Source organism: Grus americana, chromosome 17 (genome assembly GCF_028858705.1).
Source record: "Grus americana isolate bGruAme1 chromosome 17, bGruAme1.mat, whole genome shotgun sequence".
NCBI classification, from domain to species: Eukaryota; Metazoa; Chordata; class Aves; order Gruiformes; family Gruidae; genus Grus; species Grus americana.
Genome location: NC_072868.1, coordinates 11,685,505 through 11,709,296, shown reverse-complemented (window position 1 = coordinate 11,709,296; position 23,792 = coordinate 11,685,505). Strand labels below are relative to the sequence as shown.

The window sequence follows — 23,792 nt, the reverse complement described above, 5'->3', positions numbered from 1 at the left end:
TTCTGTAGCTTTGGCAAATGAATTCCAGCTTCTCCTACCCCTTAAATCAGCTACAGATCCTTAGGATGAATCTAGTCCTGGGAAGACGCTCAGGTCCAGAGGAACCTTCCACCACTCACAGCAGCAAGGTGTGCATTGGCTCACGAAGGCTGAGCCCCAGGGGTTTTAAAATGCAGCTTAAAACAAACTTGCCCCTGGGACAGACTCTTTTTCATTTACAAGTGAATCAGCAGAGATGGCAAGACTGATTTACTATGCCACTGCCCAGCATCTTTTAGAGATTTTTGTAGGAGACATTTCTTCCAGGTGACCTCTGTCCTTCCTTGCCATACTTTCTCCCTTGGATCCTACCCCTATCAGTTGTTACTAGCTCATGCAAATCCAAGCTGCATATATTTACATTTCCCTCACCCAAGAGGTGTTTTTGAGATGTTGTATGAAAAATCACCAAAAATTAAGTAAAAGAATTACTCCGCACCTCTGAGGACAACCTCACCAAAGGCAGGATGGACCGAAATGTATGTGGAGAAGTGAGCAGAACTGAGGAGCAGGGATGCCTCACCCCGAAGCTGGAGCCAGCAATGAATGTAGCTTGGCATGAGCGAACAGGAAATATGGGGGATTTCCCCAGATCGGATGCTTTTGACACACCGCTTCACGTTTGTACATCTGTTGCCCTTTCTACCCTGTTTATTTAAAATATAAATGGTTTGAAACATGACCTTCATCATCAGTGACTGTACAATCATCAGTGATTGTACACCACCAGCCAAAATAATGCCCTAACTTTGGCGTGCAGGAAACAATTCATATAATAAAGCAGCATGGTGTGTGTCCACAGAGCAAATGCTTCCTGATTTTCCTGACCACAGCATGTCACAAGCAGCAGGCTCTCCTACATTTAATTTTGCTTTAAAAGCTTATTCAACAGATCCCAACTTACCCCAGTAAGCGAAGAAAAACCCGCAAGAAGCCCATCCACCTCCAACTCCATGGGGTACAGCAAGGACAGAACAAAAAGGCAGCACTTTCCAGCTCCATCCTGGAGCCACTGCTTCAGAGGAGGATGAGGAGGCAGTGATGCAAAAGGCACATTGCAGCAACCCAGGATGAGCCTCAGCGAGTTGCAGGGTCTGCTTCTGCCTGGGCTCCTGCCCTGGCTCTCAGTTACCTGTGGGTCCCTGAGCTCCAGCAGCAGCCGTGGGAAAGGTGCAGCACTGCTGCCTCTGCACCGAGCAGAGATGGGTATGGATGTCAGACCTCCGGCCAGATCTTTGCCTGCCTTGCCACCTTGTGCAGCGTTAGCTGGGGTTTTCCATTCCCCAGGTTATCCCATGCACTCTGGATGATGGAGAGCTGATTGCACTTTAAAGAGCTAAACATACAGTGCCTGAATTATTTATCTCTGAACATGCAGAAACAGGCCAAATTCCCAAGTGATGTGAAACAGCCCTTATAAGAAATGCAAAGGGGGCTGCAAAAGCTGCGCTGGTAGGCACACAAGAGCTGCATGGTTCAACCCTCACACATGCCCATGTCACATCTGCCAAGATTCTTCCTGCCCAGGTGATTTATACCCTGGAGGGTGTGGACTGCTCAGGTGTGGGTGCTGGTCCAGAGACTCACCCCTGTAACCACTCTGAGTCTATAAACCAACCACTGTGACAGCATGTCCCCCAAAAAGGCTCAAACAAATGCATTAATGCAAATCAAAGGGGTTTGCTGTGTTCCCACAGCTTTTCTGCCCAGCTCCTTCAGCTCTCAGGTGAGTTATACCTCCTCAGCAATCATTAACCCAGCCGTGCCCAGCCTGATAGCACGTGGCGCTATATTGCACCAATAAAGATAACGTCGTAATAGCTGTGTTTATGCCCTAGATGAAATAATACCCATGCTTCTGCTCTCCTACTTTTTCTTCCTTTTATGCCAGGTCAGCTCGTTGCAATAGCTGGAGGTAAAGATCAAGCTCCCGCCATTGCTCTCTGCCACCTCAGTCGCGGATGCGGCTCCTTTCAGCACAGTTTCTCCCTTCAGTTTGTTGCACGGATGTATCCGAGAGCGTCCCCCTGAGCACCCCGGGGGTGCAGGGAGCCTGGGATACCCCGGGGTGGGGTGGGGGGAGGGAACGGGACGAGGGCGGGGACAGCCCGAGCCCTGCCTGGGGGCTGTGAGGCCTCAGGTGCACACCCGGAACGGGAAATTGGGCATTTTTCATAAGATGCACCTGCCCCTAGCCCTGCTCTCTCCTTACCCCGTTTCTTTTCGCTCCCCCATCCCTCCCCCCTTACTGCCCCTCTCCCCTTTTCTTCCCCCCCCGCAACATGGGATCCTCTCCCCGTCCCCTGCTCCCACCTATCCCCGTTGCCCTGTCCCTCTCCCCCCTCCATCCTTCCCCCTCTCCTCCCGCGTTACCGCCACATTCACTTTGCTTTCAGTTTCCCGCCATTGGCCGGGTCGCCACCCGTAACCGCCGCCGATTGGACGAAGCACCCGTCCGTTAAGGTAGCGCGCCCGCCCCGCCGCGGGCCCGAGGAGCGCGGGGGTGGCGGCCAGAGGGCAGCGGCGGCGCCCGGCGGCAGGTACCGGGGCGGGGGGATGCCGGGGGGATGGAGGGGCGGGGGGTGGGCACCACGGGTGGGGGCTTCCCGGGAGAGTCCCCCCCCGCCTCCCCGCACGGCAGGACCTGCCGGGCGGTGCCGCACGTGTCTGCGGGAGCGGCCTGGGTATCCCCGAGGAGGCGGAGATGGGCGCGGATCATCCGCCGCTCGCCGCGGGGGGATGAAAAACGCCGAGATGGGGCTGGCGGCGGCCCGGGGAGGGGGGTGTGTGGGGTGGGGGCGGTGGTTCGGGGCCGGGGGAAGCGGTACGATGCCCGGCGGCAGGCGGTGCTCCAGCCCCGGGCGTGCGGGCTTTTGTGTGGGATCGGTGGTTTGGTGGCAAGAGCTCACGGTCGTGGTCCGGGGAAAGCCCGTCTTGTTTTAAAGGGTGAAAACAGGCACCAAAATAGCCAAACTCACTGAGTTTTTTCCATTTGCAAGCGATCTCCGGTGACGCTTCAAAACCGGTATTACTGTCTTGTAACTGAAATGCGTTAGAGCTGATTCACTGGGTTGTTTTTTCCTTTCATCAAAACCTTGCCTTTCTACGGGAAATTAGAAAGCTGGGGAGAAAAAGGGGGAAATAAGAAAAGCTGGTAAGATGGCATGGCAAAATGATCCTTAGAACAAATAAAAAGTATGTTAATGATAAAATGAACCTTGCTTCAAGAGCGTAGTGACTGAAGTTAGAGGAGGAAGTGACAGGCAGCGTGCTGAGCCCAGATCAGAGCACTGTCATCGCCTTACCTATATTACTTCTACCAACCTATTTGTTCAGAGGATACAAATCAGAAGCATTGTTATAATAAAAATGCGTTTCTCAGTTCTGAGAGCTCAAAAGGCACAAGTGTGCATTAACCACGTGAGTTTGTTGCATTAACATTTTATTACCATTTTATAGGCTGTTTGGTTTTACCAGGCAACATACTACAAATGTGAAGTTATCCCAGTCTGGCACCTCCTTTTTTTTTTTTTTTTTTTTTTGAGGGAGTTGTTTTAATTTCTGGGCTCCTACTTTCTATTGTGCCATTTGTTTGTAAAAACACGTGTTAAAACAGCTTTTGAGGGGGGAACAAACACAAAGGAGATCTTTAGAGACATATGTCTTGAGCTGTTGTAAATGTGAGAAAAAGAATGAAATGGCGGGAAGAGAGGGTTAGTCAAATAATGAAAAGAAAAAAAAATCTATATGCAAAGAGGTCTAGCCTGCAGACTACCAAAAATGATCAGAAACTGAAGCAGCGGCCCTCTGCGCCGCAGAGGGACCATCCACAGCCACCTGCCCCACCATGACACAGCTGAAACCATGCTGGCATCTAGTGTGCAACGAGCGTGCCCAGGCGTGACAGCTTTGCCAGAAGCCCTGTGAAATAGCCGCTCCACTGATACTGCCTTCATTTGCCCTGCACGTGGCGCGAACTCACAAAGTGACAGTGGGGAAAAAGCATTAAGCGTGATCTTGGGATGACAAATAAGACGGGAAGCAGCAATTGCTGCAAGGGTTAGATATTCTCGATCAGCGAAACCATGAAATACCTGAGCAAGTACTTACTAGAAATCTTTACAGAGATTGGAGATTTACAAGCAAGGGGGGGAAAATGGGATCAGCCACTAACAAAAGAAATATCCACTGGCTTAGGGAGATCAGCATCCAGCTGCTCAGAGCCTCATGATTTCCAACTGCAAACTTCTCAAGGCAGCTTTAGTCTTTTTTGTGTGTCTTTACAGCATGGAGCATGCTGGGGAGGATCCTGCTCTTCAATTTGGGGCTCTATAACCTGCAGTAGCACAAAAAGTGGATCATGGCTTTGCTTTGCGCTGCTTGCTTTGCTCAGTCCACCCCAAAAAAGCATCACTGAGCAGTTGGTTTGCTTTTCTTTATCTTAATCAAGTGTACCAAGCCTAGAAACCTGTGTTTACCTACAGGGTTAGTCACAACCCCCAGGTGAAGGTGCTTGTATGCTGGATTGCCAAATATTCTGCTTTACCATTTGAGTTTCTTGTTTTTCTCACCTAGTTCCTTGAGCTGCTGCCCACACATTGATTATTCGGATCCTGGGACGTTTGCATCTTCCAGAATCCCATTAATGTAACGGTGAACGGCAGAAATGCTTTGCAATGCTCTGCAAACTGCAGAGCTGACTGCTTGCTGCTGGTGAGTTAGCGAGACGTTGAGTATGATTTCAGGGGAAAAGTTCCCCCTTTGGATTTTGTGCTTAATAAACCAAGGTTGCTGAGTTAAAGCAATGTGCAGGACTTGTTAACCATGCACGGGGTGTTTCGGATGTGGGCTGCCCTGAAATGCATTGGCATTGTGGTCTTGATTTTGATGTCCACCTTGAAGGGTATTGTGCTTCCCTAGTACATTTGAAAAAATGCATTATCTTGGCCCAGTGAGGGACTGATCCTTGTGCAGAGGAGCAGAATGTGGGAGCAGTGATAGCCCAGACCACACCACAGGCAGGATCAAGGGCTTTGCCCGCAGGGTCGGTGGCAGCACAGCTCTCCCCGTGCCTGTGTTTCGGCAGGTTTCCCAGCTGCCCCAGCCCTCTCCAGCTGTGGGATCTCTAGATGTAAGAGCTGCTCCCATCATGGAACCACTCTTCCTTTTCAAAACTGATTTATTGCTAGACATCCCCATGATATAATTAGTTTTGTTCTATCTTGGCCTTGAGTGACCTCCTGGCATACGAGCGGTGATGCTGAACTGGGGGATTTGAGAACAAAGAGTTTCTGCAAACACTTTCTGGGAAAATATTCTGAGAGAGGTCAAGGACTTCATCTGGTTTATGAATCCCAGACAAACGCATCCATCCTACTTCGTTAGCTGTGATGAGTGATTGTAGATGAGTACTGAGAGAGGGCCACTAACTTTAATAGATTTTTGCATCAAGACCTCTCGTTAGTACAGCAGAGAGCGTGAGATGAGGCAGTGAAGTGTTTAATATTAAACAGAGGAACATTAAATCTCTCTTCAGGCAGAAGTACCTCTAAATCTGGGATACTACTATGTTGCTGCTGTCAAAAACAATGTCATTCCACTTCTAAATTGTAAATGAGTTTTATGAGGAATGGGAATATGTTAGCGGTGGGAAATACTCTGTTTATTCTTGTTTGCCTCAGTCAGCAAAGTGCTGAGCCTTTCCAGCAGTTTTTGAACTTCCTGGAGCAGCAAAGACACTAGTCCCATTTCTTGTCTTGCACTATTCCACTGACATGTATGGTTACGCTGAAACTGAATTTGATTGCTGTTGTTAATGGGTAAAGGATATTGGTGTATGGCATCAATAATCTGCAGTCATTTGAATTCTTAGAGCTTGGCTTGGTTGCTTCAGGAAAGAAAATGAAATGCTGACAAGCTTTGTTTAACCGTTGTCCAGTGGTTTGAAGGAGTTAGGGAGTCGTTTTCATGTTGAGAAAGCAAGGCCAAACACTTTTTTTCCCAAAAAATACTTTGACTTTGCAGTGTTCTGGGTGAAAAAAATCCAAGAAAAAGTACTTTTTGGCATTTTTATAGCTATGGTTTCATATTTGGGAATTCAAGTGCTTTGGGTATGCTATGAGATAGGACTTTATTTTTCTAGATGGCATTAAGAGATAAAAAAAATACGTTTAGATTTTAGAGTTCTGTGGTACCAACCCGTGACACAGACATAAAAAGTTCCCAAAACATCTGAAGGACACAGGCTTTGCTGGATTTTCTTTTCCCTCATAGCCTCTCCTTGGAAAACTGGATCAATCTTTTTAGCTTAACATACTCCAAATAAATCAGATTTGAAAATTTAATTCAAGATTTCTTTTGCTTTAGAAGCCCCATGGAAAACAGAAGCTCAGCTCTTGTCCCAGCTGCACGGCTGCTCTACCTTGCCTTAGCTGGAAGGGCTTGCTACCACCTTCCCTCCATGATCCACCTGATCCTGCACCGCTCCGGCATAATTGAGGACAGGGCAGATGCCACTGGAGCCTTGTGTTAGCATAAGAATTCCCCTCAAGAAAGGGATTTCCTCACAGTGCTTTCAAAGCAGCTTTATGGTCATCTTTGTATTGCTGGAGTGGCTTCAGCTCGTGGAGGATTTAGACCCTTTGAGCCAGCTGTATGTCTCCGTTACAACAGAATCAGCCTTTTCTGGAGTCTCCCTCTAGCCCTGATCAGCCTGTGATCCCTTTAGCATTGTGTATTTTTTTCTTTGGTGGAAAACCTTGAAAAGAATATTTTTAAGATGCTGAAGAAACTGAATTAAAAGGAGTGAAAAATAGGTATCCAGCCTGTGGTACACTGATTATCTCTCTCCAACATTATTGTTTAAAAATAATTTGGAATCTAAAATATTCCTTTTTTTTCAAGAGGCATAAAAAAACCCCCTTCCTTGCTTACCACCACAAACCAGCCAATTTTTATTCCCTTGAATTGCGTTTTACTTTCTGTGTGAGATCTCAGGACGCCCGCTTGAATGTCTGATGTGAGCAAACACTGCTAACGGGTAAGCAGTGATGGCGGGATCGGGCCCACCATTTCTTAGGGAACACTCATCAAAATCAGTTCTTGGTGACCTCATTCAAGCTGATAACCAAGAACAAGGTTATCCCACTGTGTCCATTTCTTGTAGCACCTTGGCGGGGGCTGTAGGATGCGAGCAGAAATGGAAAATGTAGGATCCTGAGTCAGAAATGAAAACCCCGCTACGCTGCTGCATGGAAGCGGGAATCCCTTGAAGGCAATTTTCAGATTTCCAAGTAAGCCTATTCTCCAACAGCCGCTGTCTGAGGCTGCGGTTCCTCACGTGTGAGGAAAGGGAGGGCACAAAGTAGAAGCCGTCTCCACGTTGAGCATGAACAGCAAACCCCTCTGAATTCCAGCAGATGTTTTGGGTTGACAATGGGAACATTGTATGTCTGTTTATTCCTTTATCTCAGGAAGAAACACCATTTGGCAACAATTTACTCCCTGGCAGTAAGAATGAATTACTGACCTGATTGAGCGTTGTCAGATAAAAGACGTGCCAGCCTGCAAGAGGGGCAGCTTGCAAACTGTGTGGTGCTTGCAGTGTGTGCGCTCGCCTGTGTACGCACCTTTCTCTATACGTTAGTATGTATATTGATGATGTGCGTGTGGGATTGGTGTTTCATACTGAGTTGAGTTTCTTAGGCCTGTTAATGCAGAACAGTATTGCTCAGCATTTTTCCAGCAGCATGTCTCAAAGGAATCAGTGGATTCTCACCTCTTCTGATCAGCGGGGATTTTTATGTATTTAGATGTGGCCGGCCATGGAAGCAGCAGGCAGCTGAGGACAGCACAGCCAGGGTATACCTGCCCGTTGGCAACCTGTTGTGCTTTGTGGCCATCCTTGAGGTTTTCAGTGCTTTCTACCTTAGACCTTTGCTGTAGCCACCGGTAGGAGCTTGCAGCACGAGGACTCGTCATTGAAACGGATCTGAGGTTTCTAAGGGAAGTGTCGTTTCAGGTTGGCTGCTTCTGCCTGCGCTTGGTGGCAATGCTCAGCAACCCTGCAGGCTGCCAGCGTGCTGATCTCATGCTCTGTCCCGTTCCCCTTTGGGTCTGGGGTCCTACCCTTCATCTCATAGCTGTAATTTGTGGTTATGGTTCTGGTTTGGGATTTTGAGTCAGAGAATGAAGAGAAGTCATCCTTTGGAAAGTGGTCATCGTTTCCTCTTGATTACACAATAGGGATGTGCCCTCTTCAAAGAAATCCCAAAATATACCACAGTGTGTCAAGATCTAGGGTGTTACATGATCAAATGCAAATTAACTGCAAGCTGACATTGTGTTTATTCTAAGCGGATGAAAAATGATGAAGTATGATGCCTTGGTGTAGCTCATCTTTGGAGGGTGGATGGGGAGTGCTTGGTGTTCAGAAACTTAGGGGCTGCAGACACCAAGTCAGAAGTCCTACAGCTACGAGCCTGTGCACTGACGTTGTCCAAACTCCCTTGGGCCACATCAGATTTGTGCTGAAAGGGCTAATTTTGCACCATCTGGCTTTGTGCTAGATCAAATATTGTTTCTGTTGTGTAGCCAACATGAGGCCAGAATAAGCTCAGCGTAATATGCTTGGCTAATCCAGCAGAAATATGATTATGTGTCCGTACCTGCTCCAGATCCTATCTGTATCTGTGGTAATGGGTGATTTAGTTACACATAAAATAGTGATTGTGGAGACATGGCTTGAAGGCTTTAGATAACCTGGATGTGACGATCTCCTTGCAGTGGGCAACAGAGAGACAATAGGAATGTCTAACTCAAATTCAGTACTTTAAATGAGTAATTGAGAGAGAGAAATCCCATTCTTAATGCAGAATTACTTCCTAGGGAGTCACCTGAGACATAGAAATTGGGGTTATTTAACTTTGTATTTTGCATGCCATAGTGACTTCCTAGGTGCTAATCTGAGGTTAACAAAAAAATGAACAGCTGGAGTTCTACTGTATTTTGCAAAATGGCCCATTTCAAGCAGTGAGTTCATTTAAGTGCTGTCTGGGAGGCTGTGCTGTTCCTGTGCTTGGCAGGAATCTCAAGGCTAATACCTAAGAGGATTAGAGAGCATCGCTGAATGTTAAACAAGATCCAGGCTAAGCGGTGTGCACCAGTGAGCTTGTGCTCCGGGGGCTGTTTGAGGAAGCTATTACTTGCTCATCTGGAAAGAAAAGTGGGCTTGTGTGGGAAATACTCTTCCCTCAGCTGAATCTTTCCTGTAGTTTTTCTCTCGTGCTCCCACTTGGTGCAGTGTTTCCACCCTCTGCCCATCGTATGGACTCATGAGCTCTTGTGCTTACTGAGGATGGTCCAATGTTGCAGGGGATGCTGATGATCAGCAAGTTGCTTTTTCCATGATGCATTTAGCTCTTCTAACATGCTCTCTTCAGCTCTGTGTTCTCTGGTTTGAGAGGAATGGGTGGGCATCCAGCTCACCAACATAGGGTTGAGCTGGAGAACCTGTCATAGAAGGCTCAAACTAAAGACTGTTGTTGACTGGTAGAGCAATATGACCTCTTGGTATACGATTTTCCTCAGAAAGTCCCTTACTATGGAGGTTAGGGGTTGGAAGGTAATCTTGTCTCAGGAAAAAGTGAAGTACTAGGTAATTTGGATGTTGACCTCCAACCCCCTTTGTCCATAGTTTGTAAAAGAGACAGCATGGAGGCCATGTCCCATGGCAGATGTTCTCTACAGCACTGCGTAATGCCCCAAGATTTCATAGATTTTTTTTCCCATGCTGCAGCAGAGATCAGGGATTTAAGATTTGTATTTCATATCAAAATTTTGATCTATTTGATCCATATGAAAGGAAAAAGGCATCAAGACCCTGTGAAAGAATGGTTCTTCAACAGCGAGGGTTCGTGTGAAACCCGCTTCTGGCAGCTCCTCGCTTGCAGTCTGCGGTAGCATGGTGGGTGTTTTGAGGGGAAAAATCAGTTGTGGAAATGTGCAAATTTCTCTAGGTTTTTTGGATCGGTGACAGTAGAAAGGAGGGTCATGGTCTGCGAGTATAAATAGTTCTGGCTCCAAGCACGATTGTGTTTCTCCATTTACTCTTAATCGATCAAGCCAAAAATAGATTCCCAATACCCTGCAAGAGGAGAGCAGCCTGGTGTAATACATGAATTGATCGTTCAGTGGAGGGGAAAAAAAAAAAAAAGCCAGATGAAGGAGATAATGAAAAGGCTGTTATCTGGCAGCGATGCAAGAGAAAACCTGTGGACAGCCTTTTTGGAGGCTTTGCTACTCCAGCAATGACTGTTGCCCTCTGCTTATGAGGAGGATGCAGTAATTCTGTATAATATTAACACACCATGTACAACAGAAGGGCCTCATATTAGGTGCCAAATCCTTCTTATTGTGGTATGGCTTCCACAAAGTTCCATGGTATTGTCTCCTCTGGTTTGACCTTTTTGGTTTTTATCTTCATACTAATCAAACCAAGAGGATGAAAAAGAGTAAGTTCCCGTAAGCCATGGTAGACGTTAGCGTTATTCTATTATACTTATCCTGTGCTCAGCATCCTTGGATTGTGTAACATAGGATATTGCATTTTTTGCATTTCTATTGCTTCTATCTTTAGAAGCAGTAAATACTTGTCTCGTATTCTTCATTTGAGTTTTGCTTATTTTGTTTCATTTCTTGCATCACAGAGGATTTGCCTGAATCTGCATCTTTTGCATGGAAACGAAGAAGGGATATCTATAGGAACTAACTGGTAATCATTGAGAAAAGCTGACTAAAGGCTCATGCAGAAACATCATCCTGAATATTAAGCATCTTTAAATGGATTGTAAGAATCCAAATGATGGAAAATAACACCATGCTGTGGGCAGGGCTAGATATTGGGAAAATGCTGGTGGTGTATCTGTGTTGGAAGAGCCACGGAGACACCCGGCTCCATGGGCAGGTGCAGTGGCTGGAGAGCACAGTATAGTGCCAGCATGAAAACCTTCTCGTTACTGATTAAACTTATGGGTAGGAAAAAAGATATTAAAGCAAGAGTGACATTAGGGAGAGGGAGTTACGTATTATAACATAAAAGAACCTTTTGTCTGGCTAATCTTTGCTATGGCAGAGTATAGTGGCCCAGTTAAATCTGCTTTGTGCATTGGCACTGCAAGTTTTTAAAGATGGTCTAAGGCAGCTGCAGCCAATTGTATTTCCACAGATAAGCTGGAACAAATAAGTAGGCTCAGAAAATCTGGCTAGATTTATCTTCAAAGCATTTTCAAGCAGCTAATTGAAAATTATCCAAGCCCACTTTCCTGATTTCTTGCATATTATTGTATTAATTTGCCAGCAAATGGGAAGCGCTTGGAAAACATACAAAGGATTTGTGAGTGCTAAGCTTTACTCTGGAATTTAATTATAAACGTGTCCTTGCTCATGTGATAATTTAAAGCCAGTTTCTGCTGCTCTCTTTCATACTTCAGCATCCAGTGGGACTAATCATGCAAAAGCACATCTCCGACATGAGGGGTGGGCCAGGGTATTCTTCACCCTCCACTTCCAGGTGCCTCCTCCCCTGCACTTCAGCTGTCCTTGCAGCACTGGCAGTGAGCACAGCCTTGGATATATGGTCAGCTGGCTGCTCTTTAGGTGTATTTCTCATTCCTGAAACATTTCTGTGTGTGCAGGACGATGCTGTTCCTGTCAGAATTGCTTACAAAAGGCTCCAGGCTGGTCCTTGTGCCACTCCCAGCAGGGGCAGCATCCTCTGTATTGCTGAACCAAAGGGATGCTTTTTAAAAGCGTGCTAAAAAATGCAAGGTTCGCACTTCATGTAAGCTGAGGAAAAAAGTTCCTCAGCTGCCAGGAAAACAATTCAATGTTGCACGTGAACAACCCGATCACCCCGCGCTTTCTTCTGTCTCCCTTTTCACTGCTCAGCACCCTAAGGACAAGCCCCATTCACAGGACCAGGAGGTGGATTTATCTCACTTCTGGGAGGCTTTCCCATTCCTAAACCAGCGAGTGGATTACACTTGATCCATATGGTGTTTATCAGCCACGACAGAAGTAATACTGATAATCCTCTGAAGCCAAAGTGTCTGAGAAAAAATTCAGTATATGTTACCAAGAGAAATTAAATGTACAAGCCCAGATGAATTTGTTCCTTTCTGGAGTAACGTGAGCTTGGTACTTGGACGTGGACTTTCCCAAAGTCAAATATCTGTTTAGTAAGGTCAGGCTCACTTGCATGTTGGGGAGACTAACTGAGACCGCCCAGCGCAGCCACCGAGCATCACCTGGGGCTGCTCCTCCCTGGTTTACAGTACATTTTCTGAGCATTTTTTAATCGCCCATTCCTGTTCCTCAGCAAATATCTCCGTGTATGCTATAGAATTGAAAAAATGATTAAGTCTGCCGATAAACCGTAAACTGTGCTCAGCTATGGAAAGCAGAAGTTATGAATAGATGTTATTTGCCACAATAATACCCTATAAAAGTCAAAAACCATAGAGTGAAAGGGAAGATTAACTATTATTTGGCATACTTCAGCAAATGGGATTATTTTGCATGTCAGTTATGAGTTAATTTGTAACATTAATCGCAGTCCTCAGCAGAGACACAAAATGTTTTTAATTGGTCCTGTGACTTTTAAAATGATCACCTGACAAAAAGCTTGTAAGTTTTACTATTGATTTAATGCTAAACATTACGGGGGGTGGGGGGGGAGTCTTACAAATTTACAAAATACAAATGGTATGCTTTCACTGCCTTGCTGCTTTTGTTGTGTTGACTTGGCAATGTTGGCAGTCTGGAACCAGCTGTACAGCTGAGAAAAATTGAGTTAAAATCTTGCAGCAAAATGATTAAATCTATAGCTGGGAGATAATAGCATTGGGGCTGATTCAACGTAAGCAAGAAATCACCAGCTGAGTCATTAAAAGCAGAGATGAATGGGAAGCAATAAATGAATGGCTCAGATGAATAAGAATGATTAGGAAGTGCATGAAGTTGGTTGCGGTGGTTTTTTTCCCCTAAAGATACTATTTTGTCCTCTGAAGTGGCATATGGCTCCTATGGAAGCTAGTATTCCCGGTGAATGTGGCACTGCCACTTTAGAAAGGCTTTGAGAGAGACAAAGCAGCTTGGTGGACAGCAGGGAACGGGCTTCCTGCCCAGACCACCTGGGTACAAGTCGCTAGTCCAGGACCATCGGGAGATGGCCAGGATGTGGCTTCGGGGGGCAGAGAAGGCTTCTGTGTGTGGGGGAAACATCTGCTGCTTGCGGGAAGGACTGGTGGTTTTCTTGGAACCGTTTCACTCTGTGTTTACTGCTAAGTAGGACTAAGGGTAACCAAAGTCAGAGGGGAGGATGATGTGGGCACCTGGGTCCACTGACCCAGATTCCTGCTACTTCAAGGGAAAGAAAACCTGAATGAAAAGCTGTAATCTCTTCCCTGACTCATGAAATACTGAAGTATCAGTATCTATTAATGACACATCAAAAGAGAGATCCCAGTGCTGGTGAAGAGGCAGCAGGAGCATTTCCTCCAGGGCGAAGGTGTGCCCGTCGGGGAGCTCTGGGCTCCTGGTCGCATCAGCTAACAGACACGGGCTTTTTTTTTATCTACTGAAAGCAGTGCTAGCAAAATCAGTCCCCAGCCAAGCAACCTTCTTTACAAGTGCAGTCAAATATAGCATAAGACTTATGTTTGATCTGGGAAGCGTTCAGCTGAAGTCAGCCGGCTGCTGTGCAGGAGGCACGTTTGATTTACACTGGGGTAGCATGACCAGTTCCACCCCTTGGAGCCTGATCCAGTACCTAATAATTACTTCTGACTTTAATAAAGTTAGAGTGCTAAAGCACTCTTATTTATTGTTTCCAGTATTGCATCCAAAGATGAGAAAACAGATTTACAGCTGTAAGAGTCATAAGACAATTGCAGGGATGAAAAAGTGAAAAAATATAGTCTTGCATCCAAGGCATTATCTTTTTCTGCCAATGCATTACAACAGTCTGTCTCTGCAGCAAAATTCCAATGCCTGCAGTTAGCTTTTGCATTTACATGTTACACATCAAAGTTTTCCTGCGCTGTACTCGGCCAGCTAAAGTAGAAGTTACCCCGAGGAGTCTAGCGTGGATGCGAAAAGCAGTGCCCTCCTGGCTGCCAAGCTCACCCTGCCCTGCGCGATCATCACATTCCTACTGAAGCCTGGACCCTGAAATATTCTGTGCAGTCTGCTCCACAGACAGGGTAATTAAGATAGAATTATTTGCCAACGAAAGGTGGATCTCGTTTGTTTAACTTAGAGTTGTTGCTACCTGTTGTAGCAGTACTGACCTGGATGTTTAAAGTTTGCTGGCACTACGTGGCCTATTCTCTGCCCTTCTGGGGTGGGAGCAGGACCTGGATGCTGCTCTAAGCATCACGTTCTGCCAAATCCTCCTGCCATGGTGCCTGCAAGAACTGCCGGTACAGTGCGGCACATCAGCACTCTTACACACCGTTATCTACCAAGCAAATGTCAGTAAGTTTTTCCAGCAACAGGCAGATGAGTTAATTTATTCACCAAAGGCAGCAGTATTCCCAGGTTACAGTGATCTGAACAAGGTTCGTTTTATTGGGAAAACAAGTGCCTGTTTTCCCGTTCCCTGATGATGAGGCTGATTGCTATCTCAAGAGGAACATTTTTATAGGAACCTCTCAAACAGATATTGGCAAAAAATATTGGGAAACACGGGATGCTTTGAAGATGCTCTCTAATAAAACAGTTCTTGCCTAGCATTTGTCACATATTTAAGACCGGAATTCAAGGGACAACCTTATTGCTTTCATATTTATAGTTCAGTCAAGGCATTTAAGAAAAAATACTCTTGGTTGCCAGCATGATCAGGTGCTGAGATGCACAGGAACCGGTTGAAAGAAGGCAGTCCGCATCGGTAATCAGGTTAGTCAGCTGCCTCTGCCCTCCAGCTCCCTCCGAAATGGCATGTAGTCTAATTAGTTATAGAAAGGATTTTACTGAATAGTTGTAAACAGATCTGAGGGCTTGGAATAAAATCAATCCGACTGTGGAAACTTTTCAGGATAATTATAAACTGTTATTGGCAGAGTGCAAAAGAGAGACCAAAGGACTTTTAACAGTGGGGAAACTTGTAGCCGTGCGCACCGTTCTCTGCAGGGGGAGGGAGAAGGACAGAGGTTGTGGCTGGCAAAGTGGGGGTCTGGTGCCTAACCAGGGTCTCCTCAGGAGGAAGGAGAAGGGGCTTCAGCTGTATAGGTGTGGGTTCGTTGTTTTTTGGGGGGGGGGTTTAATACTCTTGAATGTTTTGGGGTTTTTCTGTAATATTAATTGTGCCCCAGTACCTGAGGTACCAACACCCCCCTTGGTGGAGGGCACACATCTAGTGTGAACTGCACAGTGAAATGCTAATACTTACTTAAAAAAAAAAAAAAGGAACAATATTTGAGGGTTTTGAGCATGGCTTTATATAAAGGCATGTGTACAAATTCTCTCTTCACAGATCAGAATGGTCTTGGCTCAGACCTTCGCCATCTCCCTGCTGATGTAAGCACCAAAAATTGCATCTCCCGCAGAGGCAGGTCCTCGCTGCCCCGTGAAGCCACCCCGGCCACCAGCCCCGCCTCAACCTGCCGCTCAGCTCTGCGCTCCCGTTCATGGCAATGCCCCAGAATTCGACTGGACAAAATGGCTTTTGTTTCGCTCAGACGCTTGACTTCTCCCACCCGTCCCCTCCTCCCGGCGAGGCTGGCCAGACCTTCGACGCCCCAAGCGGGCGGGAGATGTGCGGCCCCCCGCTGAGCAACGGCACCGCGTCCTCCGGCGCGCCCAGCCCCTCTGACTCCTGTGCCGAACCCCTCTGCTCCACCACCCCGGGAAAGGAAGAGACCAAATACGTGTCAGCCGAAGGGGAGGAACTGGCGTGCGGCTGGGGAGCATTCACCCCCGGGTGCTTACAGGCCTTTAACACGTCCAAGGGCGTCTTGTTCTTCCTCTGCGTGGCCTCCTTCCTGCAAGGCATGACGGTGAACGGCTTCATCAACACGGTCATCACCTCCATCGAGCGACGCTTCGACCTCCGCAGCTACCAGAGCGGGCTGATCGCCAGCTCCTACGACATCGCGGCGTGCATCTGCTTGACCTTCGTCAGTTATTTTGGGGGGAACGGCCACAAACCGCGATGGCTGGGTTGGGGCGTGCAGGTCATGGGCTTGGGCTCCCTGCTTTTCACCTTACCCCACTTCACCACGGGACGGTACGAGGTGCGTTCGGCAGCGGAGGTGGGCATCTGCGGGGAGAACCAGAGCCTGCCCTGCACCCAGGCTGCTTCCAGCCTCTCTGGCTACAGATTCGTCTTCATGCTGGGGCAGTTCCTGCACGGGATGGGAGCCACGCCGCTCTACACGCTCGGCGTCACCTATTTAGATGAAAACGTCAAGACTAACTACTCCCCTGTGTACATTGGTGAGTCGAGACGGAGGGACAACCTGAACCCGTGAGCTGGGCGATGGAGGGGAGAGCCGGTCCTTCTGTCTTGGCACTGGACAGGCCACATTGAGCAGTTTCCCAATAACGGGCAAGGTGGTAATCAGAGGGAAGTGGCAGCTGTTGGGGAGGTTTTGATTATTTATGAGCAGGAACTGGATATTTTTACTCCTGCAATGCGTACCCTGCAGATCAGGAGGTGCCTTCTGCTCCCAGCACGGGGCCAGCTGGGGAGAGCCCTCCAGCATGCCCCAGCATGTGTGTGGCGTTAGCATCTCTGGCAAACAACCATCAGGCCATGCCCGATCCGTGCGAGGAGACATCACAGCTTTAGTGCCGTAGGACAGCAGGGACGGTCGTTGGGCTGCTCGGATACTGCTGGTGTAAAGCACAGCCAAGCTTCACCGAGGGAAGAGGCTCAGCTCGCTCCTCTGCTCTGTGTCGCTGATCACTTAGCAATTGCAAAATACTTACGGTGCTATTGGGTGAAATTGCTGAAAGGGCTGACCTTTGAGCAATTTCAAAATTTAGCAGTCTGCCCGTACTGCTGTATCAGAAGGCTGTGCAGGGACAGGAGATCACAGGGAGATCATCAGTAATTTGATGATCTTTCCACGGCAGCAGATGAAAATAAGTGCCAGTGGTGCCGTGTTTAGCGTAGACGTTGTGTATTGTCGGTGGGGAGACAACGCTGCTGCTCATCGCGCCAGCGGTCAGGACGTAGCGCTGGGGTCAGCTACATCGCTGCTGAATAATAAAACAGTAACTACATAAATATGTTTTTCCAGTGGACCAATTTTGCCTGCCCCATGCTAGAAGAATTCCCAGGTCGGATACAAAAGCTTCCCTGGAACATAAGTGTGAGATGAAAACTTATTAAAACCGTCTGGCTTTGTTTCTCAGTGGCTTAGGGAGTGGGGTGTGAGGCGGCAGGAGGCTGAGCACCCTGGATCCAGGAGGGAATTGGGCCGCCGTGGTGGGGTGGGGGATGCTGGGCGCCGGCAGCACTCCACGGCATCCCTGGCTGAAACGCTGCTGTTTCTCTAACACGGCTTGTTTTCCCTTTCAGCTGTTTTCTACACTGCTGCAATCCTTGGGCCTGCAGCGGGTTATCTGGTAGGAGGAATGTTTCTAAATATTTATACTGAAATTGGCAGAGAGTAAGTCGCTAAAAAATAATCTTGTTCCTTTTCCTTTATGCTATATGTTTCCTTTGGGTTAACAAAAAGAAATGATAATAATAATAGTAATAATGTGGAGAAACGAACCCGGTGGCTGGGTGGAAGCGTGCCCGTGGTGTTTCTGGGAGGGGGGGGCCAAAGCTGGAAGGGTGGCTTGCATTAGTGCTGTCGCTGGAAGAAAATTGCTGACCAACCTGTCAGATTAAATCCTTCCTCCCGCTGCACTGCCTGTGTTAATGAGGCTACGAGCAGCAGGTGAATTTTTTGAATGGGTTCCCTGATGAGGCAATGCTACCAGCAGTGCTGCTCATCCTCCCGGTCATCCAGCCAGGATGCTTAGTCCCTCCTTGCTTCTCAGTATTTGTAATTTGTTCTTATCTCCTTACAGGGTCTTTGGCAGAGGAATGGGTTAAAAAGGGGGGGAGCGGGTTTCCAGGGGAAGGAATGGGTTATTTCCACCAGTTTTCTTGCAAAGGGTGGCTCTGGGGTGGAAGAAGGATCGTAGCAACCCCAAAGCACAAATGAAATGGGAAGAGGTGAATGTGCAAGCTAGAGATTAGAGAATTAAATTATGTAATTCCCCTGTCTCATTAAGCGGTGTGCTCTCCGGTGAGGCAGGCAGCAGCATGGTGTGGCAGGAGGGACGGTGGATGTGCCTTCCCCAGCACATCGCCGTGGGAGAGGCCAGAGCTTGGTTTCCTTTGCTGATGTTCCCCCCCCAACCCCTGCCACCAGCTTCAGCACGAGACGTGCCGAGCTGTCCCGCTCCGTTTCAAACCGCCGTCTCTCCTTTGTGTCCTTTCGGCTTTGTTTCTTACAGGATCGACATCTCCCCGGAGAACACGCTGTGGGTGGGAGCGTGGTGGATTGGCTTCCTCGGGGCTGGAGCAGCCTCCCTCCTCATCTCCATCCCCATCCTGGGGTACCCTCAGCGTCTCCCAGGTACGTGGCCCCACTGCGGCTCAAGGGAATTGGGGCCGGGGCTGCGCAGCACTCAGGCTCACCTTGGGGCTTGCATCCTTATGCACGCGTGTAGCTGGGGACACAGGGGCAGAGGAAGAGCTTCCAGTGTTTAAACTGTAATTCCTACTTGAATTTCACCTCCGCGGCTTTCCAGCTGCTTCTTTCCTTGCTCCTCCCTTGCAGCCGTTGGCAGAGGGAGGATGTCACGTTGCGTTTTCCCCCCGCAAACTCACCGTGTTGGTGAAGCATCCACATCTCATGTGCTCCTTGTTCCTGTTTGCCTCTCATTTTCAGGATCGCAGCGGTATAGTGTGATGAGGGTGTCAGAGGCTCATCAGCTAAAAGACGGGAGCCACAAAAAAGCATCGGATCCGGACTTTGGGAAAACAGTTAAAGATCTGCCTCGGTGAGAAAACCACCCTGTGCCTGAGGTTCAGGAAGCCCTCCCCAGAATCGAGAGCAATGGGCCCAAACTGAGCTTGCTTTCTACAATGCTAGCTAAAAGGCTTTGCCCATTTTCAAACATAGCAATGACACTTTCTCCCAGAGGAGGCTGCAAAGTGCCCGGTCCCATCAGCGACCGGGGACTCTTGACAAATGGGCTGAACTAGAAATCGTGCTGGGGATTGCAGGGAGAGCAGGGGACAAGGGGCTGGTCATAGCTGTGGTTTTCAGAAGCTCACGTCCACGTGTGAAGATCCACCTGCAGTCATGTGCAACATGCTGAGTTTCACCGAGAGTGGCTTGGTGCCAACCTTCAGGTGATAGGAGAGGCACAGGCGTTGCCATCTCATTCCCTCTCCCCAGCGGCATTATTTCCTCCTGTCTGCTTGTGTCTGGCCTCACCTGGCCCAACTGGGTGTTGTCCAACGTCTCCTCCTTTCCATCCCCTTGGGGCTTTTCTTCCTTTCCTCTATTTTTCCTTGTGTTAGATCCCTGTTTTGTCCTTTTAATGAGAAAGGAGAGGAAACAAAACCCCCACCTCTTATAGCTCCATTCCAAATCCAGGGAACAAGATATCCTGCACTGTACCTTTCAGTTCTCTTTGATTCTTAGTTTCCTTTTTAATTTTCTTTTCCCTTTGCGTCTTCTATCCACGTTTTGTGTTACTACTTCTTATCTCTCCTGCAAAGCACTGACACAGCAGTGTGCTTAATCACAGGGCCGCGGCTTGGCTCTGTGCTGTGGGCGAGCACACACGCACCAAAGGAGGTTTGGTAGGAAACGGTTTAAAGGGATCCTGGGTGGGAATGAGTGAGTGGCCAAAATTCAGTGTGGTCTTTTAACCTGGAAACTTCTGCTATGGATCTTTGAAATCTCTTAAGATTTTTTTTTTTTGGTGTGGAGTTGTATTTAAATGGAGGGCAGGGGGAGAGGTGCTGCTTTATTTACAGCTTGGGTTGAGCTGGTGTGCAGGCTGTGGATGTTGCGGAGATATCTGGCTATTGATTCCTTTCGGAGCTTGCAGTCAATAAAGGGATTTTTCTGTTTTGTATTTTTCCCACCACCTTTCTTAGGGAGGACTTTGCATGCTTGTGTGATGGCTGCCCCATGCAAAGGCAAACGTTCAATGTTGCCAAACCCCGTGCCGCTGCCAGCAATTACTTCTGAACTTTAGTTGTGGTGTTTGCCTTTGTGCTGGCAGCGGAGGGGTGAAGCAGGTGCTGGGCATGGGAGTTTTCAGCAGCAGTCGCTCTGTGTTGTGTCAACGCGACTACTCATGTTGGTCTGAAATTCTTGGGAGACTTTGTGGGAAGTTTACCAGGGGTTAAGGCAGTTTTATGAAGAATATTACATTGAGCAGATTTCAATACTGTTATTAAATGGCATTCTTGACTGGGTGCCATTTTCCGAGGTCACGGTTTATTCTCCGCACGGAAATTAAATTCAAAATCTGCATTTAAATAATGATAAGGTTATGACTAAAACCAACACAAATAGGGTAGCAGAGAAGGATGAAATTCAGTGGTTGATGCTTTTCTTGCTTATCTGGAACAAAGCTCCCGCTGTTTCTCGGTGAAGGCTGTCTGACAGCAGGTACAGAGGCAGTCCTCCTCGGGGAGCATCTTCTTTCACCCCTTGTTCCTGAAAAACAAATACCAAAGGTGGGCAACTCATATCAAATAATTCAGATCAGTCCAGACCTTAGTGTGGTTTTCGTTTGAAAGCAAAAACCCAACAGACGTTTGTGCTCCCTGGTTTTGATTAATAAAAGGGAAGTGCCTTAAAGGGTTGCTATTCTGGAAACTTGCGTTAAAGAGGAGAGCACATCTGTGCAGCTCTTGGGGACACATGGACCAGGCTGGAGAGTGAGGCCAAAGGACACTGTTGCTTTTGCTTTAGTAAGGGATCGGATGCTACACGTTTTCTCACAGCACGGACAGTAAGAGTCTCACAAAGATAAGCAGAAATACTGATGAAATAAAATATTATTCCATCCCATCAGGTCCTTTCTAAGCGAGCTTAATGAATTGCTGTATTCACAGAGCTGCCTAAGAGCATACAGTTTAATCCTCTGCCCTGAAGAGACTTCTGTCTTAATTCTTGGGTTGAAAAGGCCTGCTAAAATAGTATTTTCCTTTCTCTGGTTCCATATGATTGCTCTCATGAAATAACCCCTGCTGTCAGTGCAGAGGGATTCAAACAGAGGACACGTAGAGCTGTGCCAGGAGAGGAGTCTTTGTCCTAGCAAGCCTTGGACCAGAATTTGTGAGGATCTGTCAAGTGCTGATCTTCAAAATGAGAAGCTACGGTCAATATTTCACTCATCCCTCTTGAATTAGTTGGCATGGTGGGGCTTCGGTTTGTCTCATGGCATTGCTAGAGCTTCCGTGTGTTGCAAAGGGAGGATGGTTTACATTCCTGCGGGACATGTATGCTGCCCTCCAGTCCTTTGGTGGTGGTGACAGTAGGTGTCATTTTGTGCTGGAAAAGTCCCTGTTCGCATGCTCTAAGATTGCATAGATATCCGTCTATCGTTATTGACTCATTAGCTTGTGGCCGTACTCTGTTACGGTCTGGGGTGTCCTGGGCATGCAAGTGTTCCTCAGAGGAGCAGGCTCTGATTGCACAGGTGGTCCCAACTTACTCAGAAGGGCCGTTACATGCTGAAAGAGTAACTATATGTGCCCGTATCAGTAAAGACTTGCAGGATCAGGCTTTTATAGATAGTGGGTTTCTTCTTTTGGCACTGCTGAGCTTTGTGAAATCCATTTGGCTGCAAGACCTGAGGCCAGTCAAGACTATTCAAGACTTAGGTCATTTCTGGGTGTGGTTAAAATCCTACTGATAGCAATGAAAAGGTCTGTGGTGACTTTGGTAAGGTTTTATATGTCATAGCTCCTCAAAAATACGTCTTCTGTCTACAAATAGATTACATTACATGAGTAAATCCTTACTCTTAGCGCTGAAAGGAGTTCCTCTGCGTTTTCCAACCTGCAAGTGTAACCTGCAACCTTTGGCCAAGAGGCACAAAGTCACACTGGTGCCAGGGACCAGTTCCTTTCTTTTCTCTTGAACTGTAAAAAGGGGAAGGCATTGTGCAGTTTTTACATCAGCCATGAGGTCCGTGAGAAGTGTTTTCTCACTAAGAGATTAGGCATTGTGCTTCCAAATAAAGCACGGTTGAAAAGATTATTCCTGAAAAATAGTTTAGTAAATTAAACTAATCCCAACAGGTAGACAATGGTTAGTATAAAACCCCTGTAATCAAGGTGTAAGAATGTGTGGTATTTCTGTCTTTCAGCTTCTTTGTTCTTTTGGTATAATGAAATTCTCCACTTTATGTGGGTAAAGTTGCATAAATCTGATGCTGAGCCTCAGCACATCTCTCAGTTGTACTACAGTAGATTTTCTCTGATTTCACATTTCCTCCAAGGCAGTAGGTGGTAAGTGACTGTGCCTTTCAGTTCAGTGAACATCCCATGGCATCCCTGTCACTGCCATCGCTGTGGGATGATGGGGTTGTGCCGATCTCAGGAATGAGGTGAGCTGTGGATCCGGGCTAGGCTTGGGGAAAGTCACGTGGCAGAATTTCAAGCTCGTTACAAAACACTCCCTGCAAAGCAGTGTCAACCCTCTTAGTCCAATATCCGAGATAGTGAGAGATAATTGAGACCATCCCGTGTGCCTGAGGGCCTTTCTGTGTCTCGGAGATGGAACTGTTGCTGGATCATCTTTCTGCATATAAATGACACATGGCAATTTTTCAGGCATATCTATGGCTCTCTACTAAATCCCGGTGGGTCGAAAAGAAAATGTATTTGCTCAACTTATACATTAAGCTTAAAGTAAAACTGTGCTTAGATTGTGGGAGAAAGACTGCTTTCTGTTTTCCAGTGGGATATAAGGTATCTTGGAGGTGTTTCCTCCATATAGAAAGGCTTGCCTGGTATTTCCCCTGAGCTGCAAAACATCCATGGTTATCGGAGATTGTTATTCTCATGAGGACATGGGTGCACGTGAGTAGCATGTGCGTACGTGAGTATCTAACACAGCTTTGTTCCTTGCTCTTAGTTGAGTCGGGATTCTCAAGATAACTGCCATCAGGGACTAATAAAACCTTGAAATGATTGGGATTTGGTGAAGAGTAGTGTCCTTTCAGTATTGCTGCATTTAGGGAATGGAAAATACTCAGCCTGACCCTAAATGTTGGAAAATTACCACTGAAATAGTCCATACAGAAGTTGTAGGCACCCTGAGTCTGAATTATATCACACACACACTCTTGGTATCCAGTTCCCATTTTGAACGTGCACATGGGATAAATAGACCCATCTGGTGCCCTCATGAGATCCACAGAGAAGAGTCCCAGATTATTCCCTCTTGTTTTAGGTGTTTGGTTGATGTTCCTCAGGTTCCCTTGGTGGTCGGCTGTAGCCAATGAGGCTATAAAAGAACCAGAGTAAGCATGTCTCTTAGGCGCCTGAAGATAGTCAGGACAACACCCAGTAGGAACTAAGAGCCAGAGCAGCTTGGCACGTGAGAGACGTTATACAGAAAGGCAGAGTTTGAGGGCAAACTTTTTGATCCCCACCTGCAATGGAGACTATCTCCACAAAGCACCAACATCTGCTCTGTGCAGGTAGATAGAGA

The 23,792-nt window shown here is 47.3% G+C and overlaps 1 protein-coding gene across 2 annotated transcripts in view; it reads left to right on the top strand.

Moving 5' to 3' along the window:
- Positions 1-2,518: 2,518 nt before the first annotated feature.
- SLCO4A1 (solute carrier organic anion transporter family member 4A1) overlaps positions 2,519-23,792 on the top strand; it is a 28,355-nt gene continuing 7,081 nt past the window's right edge. The window contains exons 1-5 of one of the 2 annotated variants that reach the window (XM_054845987.1): positions 2,519-2,579; positions 15,572-16,533; positions 17,624-17,714; positions 18,556-18,677; positions 18,993-19,104. In XM_054845987.1, coding sequence (XP_054701962.1) covers positions 15,726-16,533; positions 17,624-17,714; positions 18,556-18,677; positions 18,993-19,104 — 1,133 coding nt within the window. In that variant the 5' untranslated portion in view covers positions 2,519-2,579; positions 15,572-15,725. The remainder of the gene's footprint in view (positions 2,580-15,571; positions 16,534-17,623; positions 17,715-18,555; positions 18,678-18,992; positions 19,105-23,792) is intronic. The other variant, XM_054845989.1, reaches the window with a different exon arrangement.